Source organism: Leptinotarsa decemlineata, unplaced genomic scaffold (genome assembly GCF_025532065.1).
Source record: "Leptinotarsa decemlineata unplaced genomic scaffold, Ldec_3_MD MMD2_P_RNA_scaffold_5, whole genome shotgun sequence".
NCBI classification, from domain to species: Eukaryota; Metazoa; Arthropoda; class Insecta; order Coleoptera; family Chrysomelidae; genus Leptinotarsa; species Leptinotarsa decemlineata.
In genome coordinates this window covers 7,451,291-7,476,818 of record NW_027412532.1, presented here as the reverse complement: position 1 = coordinate 7,476,818, position 25,528 = coordinate 7,451,291, and the positions used below count along the sequence as shown (strand labels likewise).

The window sequence follows — 25,528 nt, the reverse complement described above, 5'->3', positions numbered from 1 at the left end:
CCCTTTTGATTATCACAATTCATAATAGCGGTCATAGATATCTATGGTAGCACTCAAGAAGTGGTTATTTTTGGAACATATCTTTGAATTGTGAAGCAAATTAAACCTGTCACTTCATCCTGTCATCTGTCATTTTGTCTGTTTTGTCAATAGACGTAACTTATGTCGGTGGTTTTGTCACTAATATTCTTGGTTATGAATTTTTCCATATTGATTATTGATATTTTCTCCTGATTGTTTTAAATTATTCTTCATATAGCTTTTCACAACAATCATAGGATGTAATATTTTTCATATCAGGAATCAATTTTGGTTACTGCTTGGCATTTGTATTGAAATAGGTTATTGTTATACAGGAGATTGAATAAAATGGAATTTGTTGATAATATTTCTGATGATGAACAGGTCACACAGTATCTTAATTGTTGTGCTCTTGCACAAGAAGCTTCCGAGAAAGTCTCTTATTTCTTCAAAATTCAAGAAATTTTACTGAGGAAAACCCCAATATTACTGCCAAAATTTCTACAGAATATTTTGAATTTTACAACAGAAAGAAATCCGGATATTAAAAAAGCCTTAGTTGGTTTCATCGAAGAATTGATGTAAGTGTAACTTGTTGAACGTGAGGAATCAATGTTTTTACAGTATATAGTACATATATACATATATAGTACACACACCAAAAAAACAACATTTTGAACACAATATTTTTTCAGTAAAGTTCGTGAATCTTACATACCAAAGGTTATGCTTCATTTACATATGCTGCTTTGTGATGAATCTGTAGCGGTTCAGAAACGTGTAATACAAGCTGCAATCACAATTTATCGCCGAACTTTGTCATGGCTTTGCATGGCCTCGATCACTACCGATGAAATGGAGGAAGCCTGGAAGCAATTGAGTGCTATCAAGTTGGAAATCGCCAATATGATAGATAGTGATAATGATGGTATAAGGACTAGTTCAGTAAAGTTTCTTGAGTGTGTTGTACTTCTTCAAACTTATCCTGATGAAACTGAGAGCAGACGTCCCAATGATTTTTCACTGGATGATGTACCTTTAACACTAAAAGTTGCTCGACGAAGACATTTAGAAGAGGAAGCAAGGTATTTTTATTTGGTGGCTCTTTCTTCATTGACTCAACCTGTTTGTTCAATTACGTTAACATATATTTAATTTTGTATGCATCACCTGTTTCATCTATATTAGTATATAACTGTCAATGATTTGAGCTGCATTACAATTGGAAAACTTAATTGATGAACAACCAAAATTAATCAGCATTTTCATATTTTTTTCATTTATTCATAACAGCTTCATTTACTTACGTGAACCAGCTCATTTCAGGTGCTCGCTATCATTTGATGCAATGAACTGTAACAACAGATTGACATCGTATGTTTTTCATACTGAGGTGAAAAAATTAATCTTGCTGAAGCTTCACTCACGGGTTCACTATACTGATGGGGCACATTTATATGAATGATATTAATTTCCGTTTATTTGGATGTTTAGTTCATGTGATTTAAACTAATATTTTTTCTGATGATCCAAAATTTTTCATTTTATATTTATTTTTTGTATACCAAAGTGTTAATGAATGAATGAATAAAAAAATAAATAAATGGAACTGTTTTTGCTGCAATAACACTCATTGAAAGTTCTTAATTAATATTTCTTTTCGAAAACTTCGCTAAAAGAATAGAATTTTTTCTTTCATTATCACGTAAGTTATTTGTTTGAATTTGTGAATTTGTGGCACTTGTTACCCAATTTCATTTCGATGTAGACCCAAACAGAAAATGTGTTTATTCATCTTGTGAAAGTCATTTTAAACATTACAAAAATGCATTACAATTTATATGTGTTTATCCATCATATGTTTCCAATCATTTGGATTCATATAGGAACATTTGTATAACTACTCATTTTTTTATTTCATTATTATTATCTAAATATTTCTCCATTACAAATTTCAGTAATTTGTTTGAAGTATTAGTGAAATTCCATGGATCTCCTCATATTAGTAGTGCAAACTTGTTAGCTTGTATAGGTGCACTTACGAATATAGCTAAAAGTAGGGCTGAATTCATGGTTAGAGTAGTGAATGCTCTTGAATCTTTGTTTAATAACTTACCCCCCACTTTGACAACTACACAAGTGAGCTCTGTGAAAAAGAAACTGAAAACAGAGCTGTGCAGTCTTTTGAAACACCCCGCAGCCTATGAATATGTAGACCAAATCTCTCCCATATTATCAGAGTTGGGTAAGTGGAAGTATATTTTTTTTACATGTCATTATTGTCAATTTTTTAGGGTGTTCCCAGTCTGAAATAAATAAGTTGATTCCTAAATCTGATGAAAGGAAAAAGTACAAAAAGCGAACTCTATCTTCGGAATCGCTGGTTCAAAAGAGTGTAAAGAGAGCACGTCTAGATCATAACTCATTTGACATTGACGAGTCCACAGATTCTCAACTGACACCTTTAGAAGCAAACGAACAGTTCATTTTAGAAAATCTCACTCTTGAAAAAGCAGTTTATCTCATTTTCACCAATATTCCTAAACTGCCTAATACTGTGCCCACAGACTTTATCAAGGACTATGCTGAGTTTGTCAACCTGGGAAATATTGGTAAAATACATTTGGCAAATGTGTTGGCAAAGCAATTCACTCAGGCAAATGTTGGCCCTGGTAAAAAAATTGCGGAAAAATTGAAAAGCCTGGAACAAAGCAAAAAAAGGTCAAGAGAATCTGAAGATAATAAAGATGAGAGAGAAAAGGTAGGAAAGCAGTTTTTGAAGTCAAACACTAAAATTATTAATCATTTATATATCTTTATTCAATAACAGGTCAACTCTGGAGTACAGTGTTCACGAAAGGAAACACATTTTCCTAAATAGTACACAAATATTGAATATGTTCATGTCATGATTGTAAAACATAATAGATAATCTAAAATTAAGTTGTCAGTAACGAAATTAGAAATAATACCCCATTTACAACGCAGTGGTAGTGCATCCGTTGTGAATTCGATCTCAACCTCGATCATATATTTTTCTCGGGAAAATTTATCTAGTTGAAATTGGGATGGTTCTGCAATGTTACATGGCTGACAGACTGCGAATAGTCATGATGCCCCCTAGGTGGCTCGGGAATTTAATAACATTGCCTACCCAGGACATGAGGCTAATACCAATGTAGTCGATGCCTATGACACCCAAAAAAAATACCATGTTAACATATTCTTTTAATTTTACCAAACTTTCAGGTTGATTGAATAGAAATAGCCAATACGTGGTGAAAATCTATATTACCACTGATACAATTATCTATAACGGTTTTTACAAAGACCGTGACATGTGTTTTGCTCTACAATAGCTTCTTAAATCGAGAATGTTTATTCTCTAGAATTCCACAGTAGATTGTATCAGTTAATGTCAAAACATAAATATTTCATTCATTTTTCAGCCACCGCCCAAGAAAGAAAAAGTTAAAGTACTGAGAATCAAGACTCTGAAACTTGCGGAAATAACAAAACCTCTGGAAAAAGATGTGAAAGAAAGACTGATGCTGAAAGCTGTAGAAAGACTCCTGACTCCTCATAGATCTGCTAATAAACAACTGCATCAGAAGATTATCACAACTATGGCCACTTGTTTCAATTTAGGTGTACGAGACACAGTTTTGAAATTCCTTCTTAATGATCTCAGGTCATACGTCGATATTGCTCTGTCTTGGCTCTTTGAAGAATACAGCATTATGCAGGTAATCCCTTCAATTATAAATATATAAAACTTTTTTTTTTCAAATCTAAGGCAATGATTGTTACATCAAATTCGAATCAAAGAAAGATTGATACTAATGACATTGATATCAGCATATTCAATAATCAACTCACAATTGTAAATGTAATTAAGTACCTAGGATTTATTATAGACCATCAATTAAATTTGAATAAGCATGCCGAATATACCATTAGAAAGATATGTAAGAAAATGTATTTTTTCTCTAGAATTTCAAAATCTTTAACAACCTTTGCTAGACTAACATGTTACAACTTCATAATAAGGCCACACTTTGATGTATCAACCAAAATCAAATGGGACAGTTGCAGAAACTACAAAATCTAAAGCAAATTCAAATCCAAGATAGAGTGGATGTAAACATTGACATGCCCTACGCACGTAATATTGAAAATCCCAAGAATTGGCCAGGGTCGTATTCAGATCCAACATCTTGTTGATCGCAAACGCTATATCATACTTAGGAAAATTTTTTTATAATAACGAGTGAAATGCACAAGTTTTGCAGTTTAACCGTCGCGAATGATAAGGTGCATTGTCCATTACAATCATAGCATTATCCTCCAGATGGGGCAGAACTTTGGAAAACCACTGTTCTAAAGATTCACCGTTCATTTCTTCGTGATAATCTCCAGTTTTCTTCGACTCGAAACACCACAGCCCTTTAGCAGCAAACCCATTCTCATTGCCGATGTGACAAAGAATAAGCCGTTTTCCTTTACCTGAAATTATGAAAAGGTATGTAAGTAAATAAAACAAATACGAGGGTTACTTTTTATATATTGAGATTGAGACAGGTCTTAATATAAATATAAGTTTACCTGATGGATTTGTTAATCCGGTGGATAGTCCATTTAGAAAGGCCCTCCTAGATGAGGTCACAGTTTCATCGACCCATACTTTAGGGGTAGTATGACCAGCATTAACCCAGGTTTCATCCATATAATAAATTGTTCTCTGTTGTTCCCTATAATATTTAATTTTGATCAAATACTCTCTCCTCCATAACACAATTTCCTCTCTATCCAATAATAAACTATTGCGCCCTCGTTTTTTCCATACAAAATTCAAATGTTTCAATACTTTATGGAATGTTGACCCCTCAAAACTTGGCAATAAAACAACTTCATTTATTTCTGTGAGTACTTTGTCTATCGTGGGTATTTCATTTCTGAAAAAGTACTTATGCACTTTCCTCCTGATTGCATGTTTATCAGCATCATCTATTGATTTTATAATGGTTTGACGATTCTGATTTGTATTCGGTTTGGAAAATGTATGATTTTGTTTATATTCCCGTAAAACATTGTAAATTGAAACGCAACACACTCCAATTTTATCGAAAACTTTCGATACGACATAGTCGACATTCGATGTCTCAATTTCTTCCATCTCTTTCTTAAACACATTAAAAAATCACTTCTTTCATCTCAACACTCAAATGTCTTTTTTTTTGGATCGTTTCCTGGCTGGACTCTGAGGATAGCTCACAGTGTTATCAGCAGTGTCTGTACTGGACATCTTGGAAAACAGTTTTAAACAATATACTATAACGCACGCCACACAAACACGCAAACGACTGATTACAACCCTGTGCTGGTACCGAACTCGTACAAAGAAGGCGAATTCACCAATGAACGCTGCCCTTTCCATCTGACACTGGGCGATCACGTGAACATCACGCTTCGGTTTTGTTTTGTTTTACTCTATCTTGGATTTGGATAGACTTTAGGTATGAGAATTATTTTGAGATGCAACCAGTATACCCCTATTGAATCTATGTTAAATACTCTACAGTGGCAGCCGGTACATAAAAAACTGTATTATTTGAGTATGATTTTTATTTTCAAAATTACGAGTGGGATACAACCAGCCTATCTTAGCAGATATTTAGTTCGAAATAGTGACCTTCATTCGTATAATACCAGAACATGTAATACATTTTATATATCCCGAACAAACTATAAGAGTGGAATGAATTCATTAGTCTTTAAAGGTCTAGATAGATTCAATAAGTTACCTGATGAAATATAACATGAAAATTTATTAAAAGTATTCAACAACTTATTAGAATATATTAAATTATAATACATGATGTACTGTAAAAGTATATACGTATATAAATTATTTATATATGCATAACTATGTATTGTATATTTCTTCGAGAAGAAATGACATCCTCAAAAAAATATATGAATTAAAAAAAAAACATGTTTTCAAATCCCTAATCACCCATTATTACACAATATTTCTAAAAAAAAACTCAATACATTGGTATCTAAAACTACAAAACATTTTTTCATAACTCCATTACTAATCAACTTACTTTCCTACAGGGATTTTCCAGAATACCACCTCTTAGAAGAGACGTGAAACTAGATGATAGTTATAACTTCCTTCTATGCAGCTTCATTAATGTATCTGCAACAGATGCCCTGATTTTATCGAGGCTACTGCTCGAAGCCCCTTCCATAACTGATGATGCCCTGGAAGAAGTAAGAGCTGTGTGCAGAGATGAGAGACGGTCAGGTTAGTTTTCGAACCAAAGAGATTCGTCTCTGAATAAGAAATACCTTTTACTGAATTTCACTTTACAGGCTGGGCTCTTGGACTGCTGCGTGACTTGACGGTGAGAAAACCTCCGAAGCAGTTGGTCTTCCTCAATGCTCTTCTGTCATACACTACATACGAGTCCAATGCTGTACGAGATTCCGCTATTGGACACGTTCTGGAACTCCACAAAAGATTCGACTTAAGATTGGTTATTGAGGAGTTTGCTAGGATGAATATGGAATTCCTGAAACTGCCCAAACCACCAGAAAGCTTGTGTGGGATCAATCAAGGACGGTTGAAAAGTGAGAGTTGGGGAGATGATTTCATCAAAGCCTGTTTACTCCCTTACGTGTCGTTGCTGCCCGTTAATGAAAGTCTCATTCATGATTTGGCAAAGGTATTTTAGATTGTTTTTTTTAAACTGATTAGACAATCCTTAGAACAATTTTTTTCCGAAATTGGATATATTCTTTAGCCCGACAGGTTGTTATAGAATGGAGAGGTATTTGTTGAAGAAATTCCCTGTATACCAGTATGTGAAGTGCTGTAAACTTTTCTGACCTCAAAAAATGTTTTTTCATAGTCTGGTAATTCAAAAGTCTATAATTCAAAACTCAATAGTGTGCATGGCTTCAGTTGCAAATTTGAGTATATTTTGCTTTTATGAATAAACACTTCAAGGTGAAATTGTCCAATATTTACAAGGTAAAGGTACTTTTCTCTTGTATAATATTTACATTTTTTTTATGGATTTCGTGTGCAATAAAAAATATATAATGTAACTATTGCATTTTGATTCATAGACATTGATCTAACTTGTATGAAAAAAGTTTTTTGAATGGTGGTGCATACTTTTTGACAGACACTCATAGTTTGTTCGGGATATATAATATGTATTTTACTAGTTCTGACTTCCATTGTCTAATATGATTCGAAACCTATGCAAAAAAAAATAAATTTAGAAACATATATGCAGCTTCTTTGAACTTCCTCTCAAACCAGTGTTCCTCTCTGTGGATGATGTTGATGTTATGTTGATGAACCCAGACGTGTTCTGCCATTCCTGATTTGCTGATTTCTCTTTGCTGTGTGTTTATCTTATGCTAGGCAATGCAGACTTTCAATGGACTCTTAGCTTCACCGATATAGGGTTTCTTGAGATCTGAAGCAGGTTCTGATGTTGTACTTGGAACCAATTCCTATTATCCTTTCCGACAATCCTCTGAGGTAGGGAAGGGCAAGCACTGGTTGTGATGGCTTCTCTTCCTTGCGAGGCTCTTGGTGTCTTTAGCCAAAGTCTATTTCAACATCATATAGGAGTAACCATTCTGTTGAAAAACCTTTTTCATGATGCCTAGTTCCTTCTTAAGACCTTCCTTCGTATTACAGAGCCCGAAACCATGATCCACCAGAGTATTGATGATTCCTCTTTGGTAGATTGATATTGATTGGCTCTGTGATTCAGATACTGTCCCGTGTGAGTGGGTTTTCAGTATACAGATGTGTGGCAAATCCTATATCGGTGAAAGTAAGAGACCATTGAAAGCCCGTATTGCCGAGCACAAGAGAAACACACAGTGAGGAAAAACCGGCAAATAAGAAATCTGTTTAAAAAAAATCTGTTTTTCCGTTAACCAGCTGTCGCACCCCTACGAACGACAACCCTCAGAAGTCGAAACTTGTGCGAGCTAAGGATTAACGAGGTCTTACCTTTTAACGTGTGATTCCTAACACGGAGCAGAGGATGTTTGGAATCATCGATATAACAGCAAGTGGTCCCACGCTGAGATCATCTGCAGGTAGGAATACTGGTTTAAGAGGTAGTTCAAAGAAGCTGTATACTATATGTTGTCCAACGACGCATTCAGCTAAGCTAGCGTAGAGATACGCAACATATGGAAAGAGAGAGCTAAAAAGGGAATATTCATCTCTTTTAGGAATAGTCCAGTCACCAACCGAAGACGATTGTGGATATATATATATATATATATATATATATATATATATATATATATAGCAGAGACAGTTTGTCTGATTAAAAAACATCTGAATAAATTCAATAGGCTAACCGCTGACCTACACGCTGGCCAAAACAGTATTAACTCACCCAGACCGATCCCTACTTTAGTGAAGGACTTCATTAATTATAATGGTTGCAAGATGTTCAATCATTTACCTGATTTTATAAGATAAATCATAACCTTAGATGATTTTTAAAAGGCTGTTTACTTCTTGCTTTGTAGTTGTCCGTATTATACTTTTGAAAAATTTTATGCGGATACCATTGGATCAATTTTTTTTTAGTTGCTAAGGATTTCATACTCAATTCTCCTTCATACAAATGTGTTAGAACCCTTTGTTTTATATTGAAGGGGTTATATTTTTAATAGTGATTAATTTTTGGAAAAGAAAGTTTTTGGCTTTAGAAAAAATTCTTTCGAAACAAATACTTCTATATGAACACTGAATTATACAGAAGATACTTTTCTCTACTCAGTTTGTATTTTAAACATTCATTGTGGAATGAAAATCAGATATCATTCACATGAGTTCTACTTTAAATGAATGGTAATAAATTGCACTTACATGGAACACTGTCACCCTCGCTGGTATACACCGAAGATTCCCTCATCCTTGTTTTTTTTTGTACCAAGATGGAGTAGTAGAAAGCCAAAAACCTTTGTTTTACTTATTTTCTTATTTCATATATGTTGACTGACTAATTGTAGCTTTTAGTATTTAGGGTTTTTATTTATCAAGTGCTTTGTCAACAAGAATTCAATGTTCCTTATGATCATAAAGTATTGATTAATTGATTGATTGATATATAATTGATATTGTAGCTATTCATTCTGATTTTATTTGGTCTTGCATAGATTTTGAATCATATTAGACAATGGAAGTCCTAACTAGTAAAATTTACTATGAAACATTGTGAACCTCTTTCACTGTATATTTTAATAGCTTACACAAAAACTTAGTGAACTAGTCTGAGCATATCGAAAATTACCTATCCAAATGATTTTTCTGCACTTGAGAAAATTATTTTCATTCTTGTTAGGGTACCCTGTATAATATTATAACATATTGTGGTTTAACATTTCCTAGGTTTATGTACAAACAAGTGCTGATATCAAACGGATAATACTAAGGCTCATAGAAGTGCCCATAAAAACAATGGGAATGGGTTCTGCGGAATTACTGAAGCTGGTTGAAGAGTGTCCAAAGGGCTCTGAGACTTTAGTTACAAGAGTGATACACATTTTGACTGACAAAGCTAATCCGACCCCTGATCTCGTCAACAGAGTACGAGATTTGTACAACAGCAGAATTTCCGATGTCAGGTTCCTTATCCCTGTGCTCAACGGTCTATCTAAACAAGAGGTGATATTTTTCAGGAAAATAGGATACAGTTACTTCATATATGTGTTCATATGTTTCAGATAATATCAGCTTTACCCAAACTCATAAAATTGAATCCTGTAGTTGTGCGAGAAGTTTTCAACAGGCTTCTGGGGCTGCACGGAGATAGTCCAATCAGCCCTACTGAATTATTGGTTTCGCTGCATCTCATAGACTCCACGAAGGCAGACTTGAAGACTGTTATCAAGGCGACATCTATGTGCCTACAGGAGAGACAGGTAATCATATTTTCGGACAAAGATTCTGTCTGTTTAAAAAAATCTGTTTTTCCGTTAACCAGCCGTCGCACCCCTACGAACGACAACCCTCAGAAGTCGAAACTTGTGCGAGCTAAGGATTAACGAGGTCTTACCTTTTAACGTGTGATTCCTAACAGGGAATGATTGAATGCAATAATCTACAAAAACTGTCATTTTTTTATAAATGGTTTATTTACAGGTGTTTACTCAAGAAGTTTTGGCTGTTGTCCTGCAACAATTGATGGATCAATCACCTCTACCCACCCTCCTCATGAGGACTGTAATTCAAGCTTTAGGTACTTATCCAAGGCTTTCTGGATTCATAATGAATATTTTACAGAGACTTATTTTGAAAAAGGTGAGTTTTATTTATCTATTTTTTCTAGTTCAAAGTAAATTTTTAATCTGAAAAACATAGCTGTTTCAAACATTTGTACAATATGTAACAGTTGAAAAAATCAAGTAAAGGTTTTATAGACATCTTCACACATTTAAATACATCCTCTTATACATATGTATGCACATATACACAAATACAGAGCATTTCTTCAATGCCCCCCCTTTTATTTTTTGAACGGGTCAACTCAAAAAATTGAAATTTGGGATAATGAAATTAATGCATGAATACTTTATTTTGAAGTGAAATCGACAGATGAAACTTTCAAAATGGTGACTGGGCACTATTTAGGAAAAAAAGTTAAATGGAAAGGGGAGTCTAGTGACACATCTTTTTGAAGCTCCTGACAAATGCCTCACAACCCTAGAACATAATGTCAATATCTTCAACTACTACAAAATGGCGGAACTTTTAATATTTGCCTGAATACATTGACACTTTACTACATAATATGAGGTGGTAATAAGCTTGAGATCAGCTCAGAAGATGCTCGAAATGGTTGAATATTGAAGTAGGTTCAGTTTCGTACACCTTTTGCTTCAAATAGCCCCATAAAAAAAATTCAAAGGTGTCAAATCTGGCGAGCGGGCTGGCCATTCTGTAGGACCTCGACGGCCAATCTAATGACCGGAAAAAGTATCCAAATAGTTTCTTACTTGTCTGGAGTAATGTGGTGGTGCTCTATACAATATCCACATCGAATTCATTAGGATTCGCTTTGATGATTTCAGTGATGAGAGGGTTAACAGTAGTTTCCAGCATATTTATTTTGATCAATAAATAGAGGTCGTACAATATGGTTTCACACTATTCCTGTCCAAACGTTAATTTTTTCTGGATATTGGGTATGTGTTTTCCGGAAAACATGAGGGTTGGTGTCACTCCAATAACAAATATTGTCCGGAATGAACGTATGACCTGGGGGCTTTTTGTTATGTACACCACCGGTAGTTGTGAATTTGGATACAAGTTCCCTTAAATATTTCAGGACGATTCATAAAGCGTTTATTGAAAATCGTTTCGGTCTCGTGAAAGTTACGCGTCGCATCGTAAATAAAAATCACTTCAATTTTTTCTTCCAATGGACGAGAATTTGCCATTTCAGAGATTGTTGACGTGGTACTTTTCTACTAGTAAAACCGAAAACTAAATGAGAATATTCTAACTGAATAATGATGTTCATTGTCGTACTGACATTTTTTGACGTTTTTATAAACAAAAAATAACTTAACAAACCTTATCGGGTTGTTGGAATTGCCATATGGCAGATAAAAAGTAATATTTCCAGAAACATCGATATTAATGTGTTTGTCTTCAGGAAATTATTAAATGTTCTGTCATTTTGAAGTAGGTGAAGATATTGACTTCATATTCTAGGGTTGTAAAGTATTCGTCAGTAGATTTAAAATTATGTGCAACAAGACCTCCCTTTCCATTCAATTTTTTTCCCAGATGGAGCCCAGTCGCCATCTTGAAAGTTTCATCCGTCAAGTTCACTTCAAAATAAAGTATTCATGAATTAACTTCATTATCCCAAATTTAAAGTTTTTGAGTTGACTCATTCAAAAAATAAAAGGAGGAGGACATTAAAGAAATGCACTGTATACTTGTATACATATATACACATACTTATATACATGATAAAAGTACTTATATAATAACTTACAAATTGAAGTATATAAAATGTATCAAGTTTCAACTACTCTGAAGAATTTTGAGAACATTTCTTTTCTCACCAACTAAACGATTTATTGAAAATGTTTTTCTTCAAAAATGCCGTGAAATTTCTTGGTTGTTTATGCTTAAGTTCACTTTGTAATTTTGTATAATGAGTGAAGCAGTTTCCTGCAGATTGTCAATGGAAGAACTTTTTCAAAAATCTTGAAATGTTTCAACTGAAGCTATTAGTCTATAGCTGTTCATAAATATTGTACCACTTTTCATAAAAAAAGAATTTTTTTTGTATTTTTGAGATACTTTGACAGTCAGAATTTTTGTACTACTACAAAAAAATGTTCATTGATTTTTTTGCATATATCCTAGATCTTCTCAACCATTTTCCATCAATTATGATTTTCAAATATGAAAATCTCTCTTACCAAAAGTTACATTACTAATTCAATACGACTTTTGCAGGTATGGAAACAAAAAGTGGTATGGGAAGGATTCGTCAAATGCTGTCAGAGAACCAAACCTCAAAGTTTTGCTGTTCTAATGCAGTTACCCCCTCAGCAATTAGAGGAAGCGTTGACAATATGTGCTGACTTGCAAGGACCACTTCGAGAACATTTATTGACTTTTACTGAAGCTCAGCGCTCCCATATTCCCCAAGCCGTCCAAGAAGTTGTTTTAGGATCAGTTACTGTGCCCCCTCCTGTAGCGATGGTGCCGCCCCCCGTTATTTTACCGCAGCCTGATGTGGTGGTAAGTTGATCATTTCAGTCAACCATGACAAATAAATGAAAATACACAGTAAGACTGTGTAAGGACCAAATAACAAGCAAATACGATTTACAAGCTTTTATTTTTCAACTTGCGATGTTTGTATTCAGTTAGTTGATCTTGCAAATAAATTTTAAAGTAATTATCATCAACAGATTGCTGAAATTTTGCATACATGTGCAATTTGAGTGACAGTGCCTGATTAGCCAAAATCCAATATGGAGGACTGCCCAACATGGCGGAGTAGCTTTTTTTATGCATCCCCATGATATAACTATCAAATTAAGGGATTTCTTGAAAATTACTTGATGTCACTCCAAATCAAATATGGCGGTCTGCTAATGATTTATTAGGTTTGCTGGAAAGATTACAAAAAAAAAATGTCATCACTCTAAATCAAATATGGCTGACGTCCCAAGATGGTGGACTAGTTTGAAGACGTCACCATAAATCCAATATGGCTCATGATTGATTAAGAAAAGAAAAATATCATCTCTATAAATCCAATATGGCAGACGACCCAAGATAGTACACCAGTTATAAGATATCACCATGAATCCGATATGGCGGACCGCTTAAGATGGCGGACTAGTTTGTTTATGCACCTTCTATTAAAAAAATACGAAAATTAATACAACAAATGGATCCTGATTTAAAACAAATAGATATTTGACCCAATATACACAAATTACTTTCGAATTTAATTAATGTCTGAATTTAATTTATATCTGAAAATGACATGTTAATGGCTATAAATATAATAATGAAAATGTATGAAACGTAGCCTACTATGAGGAATTGTGTTTTAGTGCTTATCTTGGTACTATGCAGGAAACTGTTTGACATCTTGTTCAGTTGAATTTATTGCAAATTCAAGTATCTCAAATTGTATTCTTTTCACGATTGAAATTAACTTTGATTTTCATAACCTTCTCACCTACTTTTTATTTGAATTACAATTTGCGATAATTTTTCAGATGGTAGAAGAGCAGCCCATCGTTACGATGCCCCCTCCTCAATCTGAACCATTACCTCCCGGAATGGATTGAAGACATTGAACAACTTCATATTTTCATTTTAATGAACACTTGGTATATATGTATATCAGGTGTGTATTATATCATGTTTTCTTTGTTACACATAGAAAAAAAAATGTATGAAATAAGGTACGACAAATATAATAAACTAAAAATCAAATGACAGCTGAACTTTATTCACTGGAATCGATTCTTTATGAGACTTGTCAGATCTTTCCGTGTTTTGAGCTGTTGAAAATGAACGAGAGCTAGAGAACGACGAATATGTACTTGGAGTTATTCGGCTTTCCGGTATTTGAATGTTGTACTCCATTATGTATCGATTGATCAGCGGAGACATTTCCTGATGTGATGCAGCAAGTTCTGTGATTCTCTTTATTACACTCTTGTTCACGTCCTGTAGCTGTCTGATCTCAAAATCTCTCTAAAAAACAAAAATTAGTAACGTTTGATAATAAACCTGTAATATTTTGATGAGTGATATTTATATATATACAGTGACAAGGAAAATGTCTAAGGGTAGAAACAGTTATGCGATAATTCCATTTTATTTATTGTTTATAAATACTCTGAATGAATATGGTAATAATAATTTTTATTAACCATTTTCGGTACTTGATGTGTGTATATATACGTAGTATATATACACATACATAAGTATATACACACACATATATAAATGATAATACAAAAAATTCACAATTTGAAAAGGGACAAATACATAATTATTTTATGGTTTTCGCTTTCTACTACTCCATTGTTGAATGATGTCAATGGCCATCCAGATTTGCTTAAGAGGGTCATAACTGGTGAAGAATCATGGGTATATTTTTTTTATTAAAATAGAACAGCGTCCAGTTCAACACAGTTAAGACACTATAAATATAAAATATGTTGTTATTCTCCCTAATCAGCAAAAATGCTGGTCTCGGGATTCACAAACATTCAACATGACAAGTGAAACACAAAAACTAGAAAACCACAAAAAAGCTCATAGTAGTAATGCATAAGACATGTGCCTCGAAGCTCAGATGTTCTTTTAAAATATTGATGAATGAACTAGGCAACTCACATATATGATCAGTTAATTCATTGGCCTGTGTAAAAGGATTGTATAATCCTTTGTTCGTTCTTACCATGCTCAGGTGTGAGTCATTTCTACTCCTTGTATTATACTCATAAAACTGGTTGTTGACTAGTAGATCGTTGTTACTTTTGATTCTTTTGTTTTTTATTTTATATATGTTCTTGCATTGCTCAAGTTTAAGTAGATATTTAATTGGTTGTAGCTCAGTCTCTGAGAATGAATCATTTGTGTGGGTTCGAAATGGAATTTGAAATAACATTTTTATTGATTTATTTTGTAGCGTTTGATTTTTTTTTAATTAGTAATGCCACAATTACCCTATATGATTAACAGATACCTAAGATTCGCCAATATATATGCATTGTGAACCAAGTATCTATTACTGAAACTCAAGTAACTGGAACACCTAATAGAGCTCCTAACATTGGTACAATTTTATCATTAATATGTTCTATGTGTCCTGACCAGTTTAACTTATCATTTATTATGAGTCCCAAATACTTGGTTTTTGTAACATTCATTAAGGATTAAGTTATTTATTCTTAATTCAATATTTCCACAAATTACATTTTTTGTTTAAATAGCATTTAAACGGTTTTTGCAGAGTTCACCTCAAGTGTATTATGCGCAAGCCAATTTGAGTATTTAGAGAGATCTTCATTAACTGTGTTCTCCAGTAAATGTAAATCATATCCACTGTACAAAAGGACTGTGTCATCGGCGAACGTGAAATACCTTTCCTTAAGCCCGGCCTGCCTCAGTGATAGTACCATCAGTGTATACAACAGGGGTCCCAAAACGGATCCCTGTGGTACGACACAATTATTTTTTTATATACTCACTCATGCTCTTAGCGAAAAACTGGGATTCTTAAACGAGCATTGTTTTGAATAACCCGTCTTGTGAGTTCTGTTAATAAGCTGCAGTTGTTTAATCTTGGGTGCTCTTAAATTTGAAACGGGGGCCATCCTTCAGCACATGCTCAATCATAGTCAATTTTAGGCCAACAGCAGGTATCTAAGTATAATCTCGAAAAGAGGAAAAACCTTCTTTACACTACTGAAGATGCTTGTCGGTGAAATTCGAACCCTTTTTGTACAATTTCTTTCTTAGATAATATTTTAAACAAAACTCACTATTCACGTACATTATATTTGGATATATCTTTATTCTTGACCTTCTTCATCAATTTTCTAAGCTGAATCTCGACTCTTTTCAATTTATCTGCTTTATCAAATTCTTGCTTCCTCACTAAATTAATTTCTTCTTCTAGATTCGTGACTGTTTCGTTACGCTCATCTATGATCGTTTGAATTTCTTGCAGTTGGCATTTCAAGTCTGGAATATAGAAAAAAAAATGTCTATAATGTAGTTACCATTGTGTGATAAAATTAAGTAGTCACTACCTTCCAATTCTTTTTCTTTGACTGCTAATTCATTCTTGTGACTTTTGAGTGTATTATTTATTTCCCTGAATTGTATATTGAGAATTTTCATTTCTTTAACTTCTTCATCTGTAAAACATAAATACAATATCAAGTCAAGAAGTATTTAAAAGAGTACTTCACCAAAAAAATTGTAATTTACGTAACAAGTCCGGAAAATACTGTTTTTTGTACGACTAGACGTGTTGCGTACATCTTTAAACTCACTATCGCTGCTGCTTTCCATAGTTTATTGCTATAATTGCGAAGAAAAGCCACGCAAACTTTCAAAAATCAAAATGTCAACTAATTTCATGTCAAATAGCTACAACTGGAGGCACTTTTGTCCCGTATACAGGAGACGAATAGCGAACTTTTCATCCCGCAGTGGTAAAAGCCATATTATCCAAGATTTCCATATTTACAATGTCAACTACGATGTGGTTCTTCCCGGTCTAGTCCGGGAAATACGTACTTCCCGGAGTAGGCCGGAAAAATGCTACCTACTTTCTCAAAGAAAAAGCGTCCGGGAAATGGGTCTTTCCCAGACTGTTGCTGAAAAATATATATTACCTTCTTCTTTGACTGGGGCTAAACTATTCTTGAATGATGCGTTAGTTAAATTAAAAACTTTCAGAGTATTTTCCATTGCAATAATGTCTTTTTCTGCCGTTTTAATTTTCTGATCCAGTTCATCACCTTCCTGTTGGAGAATAAATTTTTCTTGAGCGTTTTTTATTTTGAAATGCGTCAAAGAAAGTGGTTGGCCGTTTTCGTCATTTCCTAAACCTCCCAAGGCCACATGGTATTTCTGCTTGATTTGTTCTATTTTCAGACGGCGGAGGGCAATGTCTGCACGAAGCCTGCCCCGATCCTCTTCAAGGCTTCGTTTTTTTATTTGGGTTATGGTCTTCTGGGTGTTTATCTCTAGCTGCCTTTCTTTCGTCACCTCAAATATAGATATTAATATATAATCATGTACTGACCAAGACTGTTCACTTATTTAGAACAATCAAATCGAATGTATACAATTTGTTGTATGACATGAATAATTTATTAGATTTCAATTATGTTGAATGAGTAACTTATCTAGGCATTGAAATGCCTGTATTTTGTTAAATTACTCACTCAGATGAAAGTTCTTCATATATTTACATTTTATGGAATACAAACAATATGACAGTACTAAGACATAATATATGGTAATATAATTACCAAAAAAATTATCAAAACAACTCACATAGTTATATATATGATTGTGAAAAAAAAGATACAGATACTGTTATACATTGTAGGATTTTTTTTGAAGTCATAAATCTTCCTGGGAGGATAAACCGCTTCGTTAAGTAATGCGTTACAGCGCCAGTCTGTCTCACGCATACGTCAGCAGAAGGCAGGTTCCTCCTCTCTCGTCGGACAGACGCTTCTCTCTCCTCTCTTCGCATGAATCAGTGTTTAGTTTGCGATAGACATACACTGTTGACAGTATTATAAAAATCTAACCAGCAAGCGCGTAATCTTTCATTATGTGAAACGTGGCTTAAAAATTATGAAACTAATTTTTTTTTTCAGTCAATGTCAAATTTATTGAATTTTCAATTATGAATCGCTTGAGGGCATATTCCAATTTACTGATTTTTTTCAATCGTTTTCAATTTTAATATGTGTGATTGATGACTTGATTATTTTGTGGTAATTAATAATCACTTTAATGAAATGAATAAAAACACTTTTGTCTAATTACCACTAGTTGATTTCATTTATACGACCGGTTTCGGGTTTGACCCGAATAAATTAAGGACAGGTAGCCAGATTTTATTAATGTTCATTGCCTCTTGTTTTTGAATGTCCACTGCCTCTTTGATTCCATATTCATAATTTGAAAAACGCTAATTATCAAAAAACTATAGGAATAGCATATAATGTCAGTATCCTCAGGCAAGCAATTTCATGTATAATGTGGAAGTAAACAAAAATTATATGGCATAATTTAATACGAAAGTAGATAAAAAATAAAATAAAACTGATGCAAATCCAAATTTCTACTAGAAAACTTTCAGACTTTGGACACGGTTTTCAATTCAATCTTTCATCACCAACTTACTTGGTCGAGATTCAGTCTCAGCTTTTCCAAAGTAAAAATTTCCTTTTCTTCCTTCTTCTTCTCCATTTCGATATGATGGACGCGCAACCTCACCATGTTTTCTTCCACCTGTTTCTCCTGAGTCGCTTTCTTAGCCGCGGCGATTTGTTTTTGGCCTATTTCGTAGACCAACAAATGGTTTTCGCATTTATTTTGTAAAATCGCCACCAACTCTTTGTCAGTAGCTATGACGAGTGTGAGTCGCCTCATTTCTTCTTGCAGGCGATCGACCTGATTTTGAAGCGCATGTTGTACCTGAAAATGCATTCAATGAGCAATCACAGTTCACGACATTAATTGTATGCTATACGGTCATAATAATCATAATAAAAATTGAGGTCAGCAGATATATTTTAGTTCTTGGAATCAATGAGAAAAAAAATTGGACACATAAGGATGTTGCTAAAAAATTAGATCTACAATAAATTTTGAAAATAGCGAAAGAAGAACATGTAAGGTAAACAAAAGAAAGCCAGATCAGTTTCGTTTCTGACATGGTGGTGTACGGACGTGCCGATAGCGACCGTCCACTAAGAAGGTACGCGAACGCCATTGTTGGAGATGGAACTCATTTCGTGTTGTGAATGTCCGCCGTTTTATAACGTGCCAGCATCAATATTAAATTAAAATTAATGTTAATAAAAATTGTTCAAGTGTTTTGAAATAAATAGTACTCTCATTCACGCCGGTTAAAGGCCGGGGTGGACCGGATGTCCACGTGGGAGTGCTAAACTGGAATAAATATATAACACCTACTCCTATTCACGCCGGTTGGAGGCTGGGGTGGACCGGATGTCCACGTGGAAGGAGGATCGCAACAATTAATCATTTATGAAGAAGATGATAGTTTTATATGTCGCTACTGTAACTATGTGTCCGCCATTGGAAGACGTGCCTACCAAAAACGTACAAAGAATAAAAAAGGGGTGCAGTATTGCGTAAAGCAAGACCTTTGTATCCCCTCGAATAGACATGACTTACTGCGCCTGAACGGAAACGATAGTCAATAATAGAGAGAAAGAGAGAGAGAGAGAGAAGAAAGCCAGATCAAGAACTGAAAATACTCAAAAAACTTTATAGAGATGGCAAAATTAACTTCTCAATAAAAATAATTTGGGGCAATGAATTTCACAGAAAGAAAAGTGAATAAGTGCCTCGCCAGGTGACAGATATGAGGTTCTAGGATATAACAAGAGAAGTTGAAAACGAGTTCACAAAGATTTCCGAACGAAAATGAAAAGATACACACAGTTCTCCTAATGAAAGAATTCTTAAGCAGTGTACTAAGTTCGAGGTGTACTAAGTTGAACCTCAAAACGATGAGCAGCCACAGTCCGTGAAATCAGATGTACCAAGTCACTAAAGAAGATAGATAAATCCCCAACCTTTCTTCGATGTTGCAGACTATCGAGGTTGCAAGTGATGTTCGCGTCTCGAATCAGGCGGATGGCTCTTTTCTGGATGGAATCCAGCAGCTTCAGGGTATGTTTAGGGTGTACGTGAAAACAATTCTCTAACGAAGGTCTGATCTGAGCTTAATAAAAAAATTGAATCGCTGAAAGATAATTGAACACATATGCACCATCCCACTGAAAAGGATGGACCCAGTCCCGAAGACGTCTCCAACAACGAAAAGAAGATGGCTCGTATGCCAGAAGAATAGAAAAAGCATTTGAGTTCAATGCTGAAACAAAATTGCTCCGAAGGAAAACATCTTCCTGGGACTATGTGAATGTGTAGCGGGATGGATTGAAAACTAGCGAAAACGATGTTGCTAAAATCCAATGCAGAGATATTTCATGACAATACGTTAATTTGTTCACTGCGTATATAAGAAGTCGTAGAGCGAACTAATCTGAACCAGTATCGAATAAAGACAGGCAATACTCTCAACCAATTGTGTTTCACGAAGGGCTTGCAGAAAGCAATGTGATTGTCTACGTATGGAAGAAGAGGCCTTCGAAAAGTCACCACGGCTATTCTCTGTGGTTCTATTGACAAAGAAGAATACATCAATTCGTTTCTGCGCAAACGATAAGTAACTGCATTCCAATAATTTTTAGGGTCGTACTAGCAGAAGAATGACTGGAAATGAGTAAGAGTCATAATTATACCATCAATGATACAATTTCCGATTCATTCACCTGGTATTTATAGACTTTCTTATATGTGTAGGTAAAACTTCATTTTTGAGACCATTGTTGTAAATTATCCCCTGAAACAAAATAATGCCGACCGCCGCTGGTTTCGTCAATCGACTCTGACTTGGCCAAGATCGCGCTCAACTTGATTTACGCTTTTTGATCGTTCTTAGATGTCTTCCAGAGACTTACCTATCGGCTTCCATTACAATATATAAACACTACCAACAGGCAAATGAGGCAAGTCTAGTTGAAAGTGCGGTACGAAGTGAGCTAACAAGACGATAGATATTCGAGTATTACTCTGAAGTTCAGTTGAAGTGTTTGTGGTGTATTATCAGTGTAGCAGTGAAATAAAGTTATCAAATTTTTTTTCCATTAGTAGTGAAAAGTGATGCCATTTGTCTTTTAGTTAGCTGTTCAGATTGACTTCGTATAGACTAGGACTAGACTGTAGTGAAGGTCAAACCCATGGAAAAAACGTAACATTATGATACATCTTTTTCTTTCAAAAATTATACAAACATTGACAAACATTGTCTATGTTTTTTGGGATCAAAATGCACTTAATACTCACATCTTTATGGTTTGCTAAGACCTTCTCAAGTTCCAATATCTTTTTCTCGTTTTCGTCGGTCAAGTCGTCCTTCTTAGATTCGTCCAAGAGCGTATAGAGCTTTTTTTCGGTATCGTCAATTCGATATTCCTACAAAAATAATTGCAACAATCCGCATATGTATTATGAAAAAATATACTGGAAATAGTCACTCAAGTTTTAGAATAATCTATATAAAACATTTTGAATAATTTGAATTCAGAAGAAATTATTCAACATTTGAATCGGAAAGTATTCAATATGGAATTTAGAAAAAAAAAATCTATTTAATCGTTCATGAAATGAAGTTAATTCTACGAAAAAATTGTGACTTTTGCTCTCATTACCATATCATAAACGACCTCCTTGATTTTTTCCAAATCTTTCTTCTTCGACTGGATATGTTTCCTCAGCTGTGCACAATTACAATTGGCATTATTCAGGTCTATCTCCAGAATCTTTCCGATGGATTTCTGGTCTTTCAAGAATTTGTCGATCCGATACATGGAACTGTTGATTTTCTCCGTGTCCGATATGTAGATATCGTACAACCTCTCTTCGTAATTTATGAGCTTTTCTATTCTTTTAATTCTCTCCTCCGAAGACATGGTGCAGCCTTTAACTTCCGCAAACTTTTTTTCTAGATTCTCAATGTCTTGTCGGTATTTATCGCAAAGTATTTCCTTTTCTGCAAACGTTTGGTCCAGGCGTTTAGATCTGATTCTCTCGTTTTCCAAATCGAGGGAAGATGCGGCTACTTGGCGCTTCAAGGCATGAAGCTGAGAAAAATGATATTAACATTGATATTGATGATATTAACATTATTACCATTTCACTAACTGACATGTACTCATATTCACCTCTCCGTTAATTAGTAAAGTGTGTTGAACGAGCTCGTGGAAATCCCTTCTCATTCGTGAGTTCACGGCGTTCAGATTTTGAATGTCTAATTTGATTTCGTGATTGTTCCGCTGTTCGTTTTTCAAAAATATATCTTCTTCTGAAAGTTTCTCTTGCTGTTTTTGGATCATCTCTTGGACCGTAGACATTTGCTCTTGAGTTTTCATTATGTCGTTATCACGTTGCTGTAACATTTTTACGGTGTCTTTCCACTGTGTTATCAAGGCGTCCCTTTCTGTCATCAGCTGTTTCAATACTTTTCCTAAAATCAAAATAGAAAAATCCAGAATGTTTGTTACGGATGGAATTGGCTGATATTGGAAGAAAATCTATGATAACGTTCATGAATAACACGTCAAAGTGAGATTTTTACTAAACTGAATCAGTATTGAACATGCCTGAAAAAGCTATTGCATAGTGAAACACGTGTTGCGTTTTTGTAAACTGTTTACTAAAGTATATAAAGCCATGTATTACAAAAAACATTAATACATCTAGAAAAATTAAATTGGAAAAAATTTCCAATAATCTACCCATAATAATCATTATTATTAATAAATTGATGGATGTAGCCGTTACTACGTGGTAGGAAATCATAGTGTTTTTTACCACTTTTATTTGTAACTAACGTTACTGCAGTTTTGTCCTATAGGGAAATTTTCAAACTTATACATTTAACTAAATGAGCTTGAAAATGTCCTTATAGGACGAAACTGCAGTAACGTCAGTTACAAATAAAAGTGGTAAAAAAACATAGAAAGTTTCAATTCTCTTTTCTTCATCATTATTATTATCGCCGAAAATACCGAAGTCCGCTTATTTCAAGAAATCCGAGTAAGCACGAGAATGATAGTCTTCTGCATCTGTCCGGCTAACATTTCTACCTTAGTGCGGAAGGCCGGTATGATTTTAAGATTTGAAAGTAGAGGGGCATCATTCCACCAAGGCCTCCAATAATCAGAACAACCATCTTGACAGAGTGGTCTGAATAGTCTGCGGAGTTCGAAGAGAAAATCTCGTTATTTTATTCGTTTTTCCTCCTCTTTCGGACGCTATTCGTCCCACCAGGAGTTTTCAGCTCCAATATCCTCCGTAGCGCAACACCGGTGTCTCGTCAATACCGTGAGAGTGCCGTAGATGGTAATAAAGCACTCTTAGGGCCGCGTTATGTTGATGGATATAGGCCGAGACCGCATATGCTGGACATGCTGACAACAAGTGCATTAGGGTCTCGGCCGCCTCGCGACAGGCCCTGCACCTTGTGTCAGGAACCTCTATACTCATCACGCGACTGCGGTAGACTAAGGTGTTGAAGACGCCACCTTGGCAGGCCATGATGAACCCTTCAGTTTCCGACTTCATCCCACTCGACACGAGGAAAGCGAATTTCATGCGCTTAGAAGTGAGGTGATCTCTGCGGCTTTTATATGAACTTTTTGCTTAACAGGTTCCAACTCGGTGACGAGAGTTGTGGTCACCTCGTTCAGTGTCGACAACTAAACCGAGTTCATCAGCTGCTCGGGCAGCTGCCCTGAAGAGAAATGCTCCAATTCCTGCTCCTGACGACTTTACAGGCCACATCCAGTACCACTCTGTCATGTAGATACTTCAAACTCAAAAGTTCACCGCTTAACTGTTGTCGGAGGAAGTACAACCGTGGAACGGACGATTTGGGATGCAAACTCCTATAGAGATCCATAATTTTTCGGGTCTTTACGTCGAGTTGATACAGCAGATTATAATAATTATTATTATTAGTATTATTATTATCATTGTTTACCTGATCTTTCAATAACTAATTCATAGTTATTGAAGGTGGCAGCAATTTTAGCAACCTTCCCCCTTTTAGCAGCTACTTCCGTCTGCAGATGCTGTCTCTTGGCTTCAAGCTCGTTATACCGCCTTTCGTCCTCTTTCGAAAACTTTTTCAGTAACTCGATATCTTCGTCTCGTTTCTTCAGGGATTCCTCCCAAGCTTTCAGTGCTTCAGCGTCCCAATCCATCTCTGTTTTCAGATGTTCCGCCTTTGTAACGCCTTTTTGCAGGCTGATCTTTTTGGTATTCAGCCTTTCTTCAGAAGCTTTCAGCCGATCAGTGATTTCATGTATTGCGTGTACAGTGTTTGCTTTCTCGGATTTTATTACGTGATATTGATTTTCTACATTTTCCAGTTGTTGCTTGTGAGCCGTTATCAGTTTCTGAAAGGTCAATGATGAATTTCAATGAAAAGATATTAATACATTTCTGACATTTTTTGAAGAAACAAAAGTTTTGGATTTATACTTCTCGATCTTTATACAAAAAAAAATATGAATCTTCCAAAGAAATATCTGCTAATCTCAAAAACGTGTTAACCAATTTTGGCTGCGATTCCTACCACAATATTGTGGTAAGCTTCACTTCACATTTGATGTCTGACTTACTTCAATCGGTTCATAGATAAAAAAGTAGTGCCGATTTGAAGAATCGCGTCATACTTCTGTTGGAAAAAAATGTTATAGAAATACTTCCTTCAGTACTGAATCATACCTGAGTTTGATCATTTTCCTGATTGACGAACTTGAAATGGTCTTTCAGTGCTTCCAATCTCCCGGACACAATGTCCAGCGAAGTTCTCATCTTACTTTTCTTCAAAGTAAGTATCGCCAACTCCTCCTCCAAGGCTTTATTTTCCACATTCGCGATGGGTATTTGAAAGCCATCGCTCCAACCCAACTTTCTCAAAACATCCCCCAAATGAGTCGTCATCTCATCAAAATAATCGTAAAATTTTTCCAAACCAACTAACTGACATTGATAACCGAAGTTTTGTCGATTGCGCTGTCAAATATCGTCGCTAGGACTCTGGCACTGTTAGTGGTCACCATGGAAATGGAAATACTTCCTAGGCGAATATTCGAAGATATACAGGGTGAATTAAAGGTACTGAAGAGCCTTAGGGCAAGTGTCTTAAGGCGAAACATCGGTGTATACCAGTGAGGGTGACAGTGTTCTATGTGAGTACAATTTATTACCATTCATTCAAAGTAGAACTCATGTGAATGATATCTGATTCTTATTCTACAACAAATGTTTGAAATACAAACTGAGTAGAGAAAAGTATCTTCTGTATAATTCAGTGTTCATATAGAAGTATTTGTTTCGAAAGAATTATTTTCTTTCGTGTAATTCAATGTTTATATGAAAGTAGCTGTTTCAGGAGGACTTTCTTTCAGTTTGTATCTGAAAGTTACTTTTTTGCATGATCTACACATTCATGTATGAGTTTCAAATTGATTACTTCCTTCCTTTCTTTGGAAGATTCTCTCATCCCTTTTTTTTGTATCAGATGGAGTAGTAGAA

The 25,528-nt window shown here is 34.9% G+C and overlaps 2 protein-coding genes across 3 annotated transcripts; one reads left to right on the top strand and one right to left on the bottom strand.

Moving 5' to 3' along the window:
* Positions 1-137: 137 nt before the first annotated feature.
* Sym (symplekin scaffold protein) lies at positions 138-14,061 on the top strand. The gene is made up of 12 exons (XM_074169432.1): positions 138-602; positions 717-1,106; positions 1,980-2,266; positions 2,316-2,782; positions 3,471-3,767; positions 6,142-6,334; positions 6,403-6,755; positions 9,467-9,742; positions 9,802-9,999; positions 10,220-10,378; positions 12,554-12,841; positions 13,837-14,061. The coding sequence occupies exons 1-12, from the start codon at positions 370-372 to the stop codon at positions 13,906-13,908; spliced, it is 3,213 nt and encodes a 1,070-aa protein (XP_074025533.1). The 5' UTR covers positions 138-369; the 3' UTR covers positions 13,909-14,061.
* Ccdc39 (Coiled-coil domain containing protein 39) lies at positions 14,022-25,015 on the bottom strand. Of its 2 annotated transcripts, none has more exons than XM_023173295.2 (10): positions 24,716-25,014; positions 23,967-24,384; positions 22,147-22,448; positions 21,634-22,065; positions 21,269-21,397; positions 18,512-18,805; positions 16,981-17,356; positions 16,390-16,497; positions 16,131-16,321; positions 14,022-14,320 (listed from the first exon to the last, which is right to left on the bottom strand). In XM_023173295.2, the coding sequence occupies exons 1-10, from the start codon at positions 24,932-24,934 to the stop codon at positions 14,045-14,047; spliced, it is 2,745 nt and encodes a 914-aa protein (XP_023029063.2). In that variant the 5' UTR covers positions 24,935-25,014; the 3' UTR covers positions 14,022-14,044. The 2 variants fall into 2 exon arrangements, with proteins under 2 accessions (XP_023029063.2, XP_074025534.1); XM_074169433.1 differs by having other exon boundaries at positions 14,184-14,320; positions 16,120-16,321; positions 24,716-25,015.
* Between the last annotated feature and the right edge of the window lie 513 nt (positions 25,016-25,528).

Excerpts from the sequence above, each read along its gene's own strand:
- Sym (XM_074169432.1), top strand. The coding sequence starts at position 370 with ATGGAATTTGTTGATAATATTTCTGATGATGAACAGGTCACACAGTAT. Across the intron at positions 6,335-6,402 it reads CAGAGATGAGAGACGGTCAG|GCTGGGCTCTTGGACTGCTG; the intron begins GTTAGTTTTCGA and ends TTCACTTTACAG. Across the intron at positions 12,842-13,836 it reads TACCGCAGCCTGATGTGGTG|ATGGTAGAAGAGCAGCCCAT; the intron begins GTAAGTTGATCA and ends ATAATTTTTCAG.
- Ccdc39 (XM_023173295.2), bottom strand. The coding sequence starts at position 24,934 with ATGACGACTCATTTGGGGGATGTTTTGAGAAAGTTGGGTTGGAGCGAT. Across the intron at positions 22,449-23,966 it reads ATTAGTTATTGAAAGATCAG|GAAAAGTATTGAAACAGCTG; the intron begins GTAAACAATGAT and ends TTTTGATTTTAG. Across the intron at positions 16,498-16,980 it reads AGCCCCAGTCAAAGAAGAAG|ATGAAGAAGTTAAAGAAATG; the intron begins GTAATATATATT and ends TATGTTTTACAG.